Source organism: Octopus bimaculoides, chromosome 9, assembly GCF_001194135.2.
Source record: "Octopus bimaculoides isolate UCB-OBI-ISO-001 chromosome 9, ASM119413v2, whole genome shotgun sequence".
Classification (NCBI taxonomy): Eukaryota; Metazoa; Mollusca; class Cephalopoda; order Octopoda; family Octopodidae; genus Octopus; species Octopus bimaculoides.
Genome location: NC_068989.1, coordinates 24,727,058 through 24,728,063, shown reverse-complemented (window position 1 = coordinate 24,728,063; position 1,006 = coordinate 24,727,058). Strand labels below are relative to the sequence as shown.

Sequence of the window (1,006 nt, the reverse complement as noted above, 5' to 3'; positions counted from 1 at the left end):
ACTTTGTCTTTAATCCTTTCGGGGTCGATTAAATAAGTACCAGTTACGCACTGGGGTCGATGTGAATGCTAATCACATGTAAATAAGCCATCTTTCTATCTCCTTCGCTCTCTCCCTCCCTCCTTCCCCCCCTCTCCTTCCCTCCCTCTCCTTCCCTCCCTCTCTTTCCCTCTCTCTCTCCCTCTCATTTCCTCATTCACAATTTCACAAAATTAACCTCAGCAATAAACACAAAGGTAGCAAAGAAACTTCTAAAACTGTTACCTGTTGAGAAGTCGTGAATTTCGACAACTTCGTTCTCAAAGAATTTCTGGTAGAGAGGCAAAGATGTGTAGGTGAACTTACTCAGTAAGGCCAGATGATCATATTCTTCCTATAGGAAAAAAGGGTCAGGACACGTTGCAATGTGCATTGTAAAAGTGAAATTCAATCATGCAGTTCAGCTAGTAAAAATACATTTCGGTCATATATGATTTAAATTTTCCGGTTATTCATCTTGTTTAATGTGTATGTTTTCAATTTTCATAACTACACTATCACATTTCGATTCTAGATTATCACAAAATATAAAAATACTGGATGTAAATTGGAAACTATGTACATAACCAATCATAAAGCACTTAATAGCAACTGCAGATCAAAATTATTGATATGCAATGCATTACAATGCAAACTTTCATTTAACCAAGATATCCTTGGCCTGAACAGTAGCCTACGGTATACTCCTCGCTTGGATATTTACCTCTTCTGAAGTACGGCTCTCTATGAAACATATGTAGTCCGGATCTTATCTCCTCCATTCCGTAACAGTTGTATATATATATATATATATATATATATATATATGCATATATACATACATATATGCACATACTTACATATATATGTATATACACATGCATATATGGGCACATGTCACCACAGAACGTAGACAACATGAAATACGAAAACATGGAATACGAACTTTTTTTGCGAACAACGAAAAAAACAAATGGAAAACAAGTCA

At 35.8% G+C, this 1,006-nt stretch overlaps 1 protein-coding gene across 1 annotated transcript in view; it reads right to left on the bottom strand.

Moving 5' to 3' along the window:
* Positions 1–1,006, bottom strand: part of LOC106884209 (uncharacterized) — a 72,884-nt gene that overhangs the window by 27,060 nt on the left and 44,818 nt on the right. Inside the window, exon 7 of the mRNA XM_014935458.2 lies at positions 265–373. Within this exon, the coding sequence (XP_014790944.1) occupies positions 265–373 (109 nt within the window). The remainder of the gene's footprint in view (positions 1–264; positions 374–1,006) is intronic.